The following is a 745-nucleotide window of genomic DNA, read 5'->3' on the forward strand; positions in this document are numbered from 1 at the left end:
CGGGACGCAAAGAAGATGGCGGAGCAGGGCCCGCTTACGGCGCCGGACAGCAGTTTACGCTGCGCTCTTTGCGCAGGGCCCCATAAGAGCCGTGCAGCGCCGCGGTGGGGAGCGTGCGTAGTGCGCTTAGTGAATGCCGATGGCCTATTTCCCGTGAGGGGAGGGGGGGGGGTGGTGCCCCCCCTGCGCGGCTCCCTTACCGATTCCTCCTCTTTCTCCATCCCCGTGGGCATCTGCGGCACAGCCCGGTTGATGGAGACGCAGTCGTTGAGGTCGGGCATGTCCTTGCCGCGGTAGATGGGCAGCGGTTTGGCGGCGTCTAGCGCCCGGGCTCGGAAGGAGAGTTTGCTCATTGTCTCCCCCTCACAATAACACCCCGGGGCCGGGCGGGCGGGGGGGGCCTTCAGGGCGGCCTCGCCGCCGCCTCCCAGCCGCTCCCGCACCCGGCCCGCACCACCATGGAGGGTCCCGCCGCCCCGGAACAGCTCTCCGCGGGGCCGCCCGTAGCTCACAGCGCACGCCCCGCAGCCCTAGATCCGCGCCGGGCTCGCTCGATCCGCTCCCTGCGCCATGGCAAACATGGCGGACATTAACCAAAGCGGCCAGCGATCCCGGCAGCCAACGCGAGAGCTGGGGGGGGGGAGAGGCCGGGAGGGAGGGGGGGGGGGCGCAACCGAGGGGGGGGGGCTGGGGGGCGGGGGGGGGGAGTGGGGGGGGCGGGGGAGGGGATTGGGGGGGACTGGGA

General features: G+C 72.1%; 1 protein-coding gene across 1 annotated transcript in view; it reads right to left on the reverse strand.

Annotated features, from left to right (window-relative positions):
• The window catches only part of EPC2 (enhancer of polycomb homolog 2 (Drosophila)), a 50,227-nt gene extending 49,617 nt beyond the window's left edge, over window positions 1-610 (reverse strand). The window contains exon 1 of the mRNA XM_014941209.1: window positions 201-610. Coding sequence (XP_014796695.1) covers window positions 201-353 — 153 coding nt within the window. The 5' untranslated portion in view covers window positions 354-610. The remainder of the gene's footprint in view (window positions 1-200) is intronic.
• Between the last annotated feature and the right edge of the window lie 135 nt (window positions 611-745).

This window comes from Calidris pugnax, unplaced genomic scaffold (genome assembly GCF_001431845.1).
Source record: "Calidris pugnax isolate Ruff unplaced genomic scaffold, ASM143184v1 scaffold60, whole genome shotgun sequence".
Lineage (NCBI taxonomy): Eukaryota > Metazoa > Chordata > Aves > Charadriiformes > Scolopacidae > Calidris > Calidris pugnax.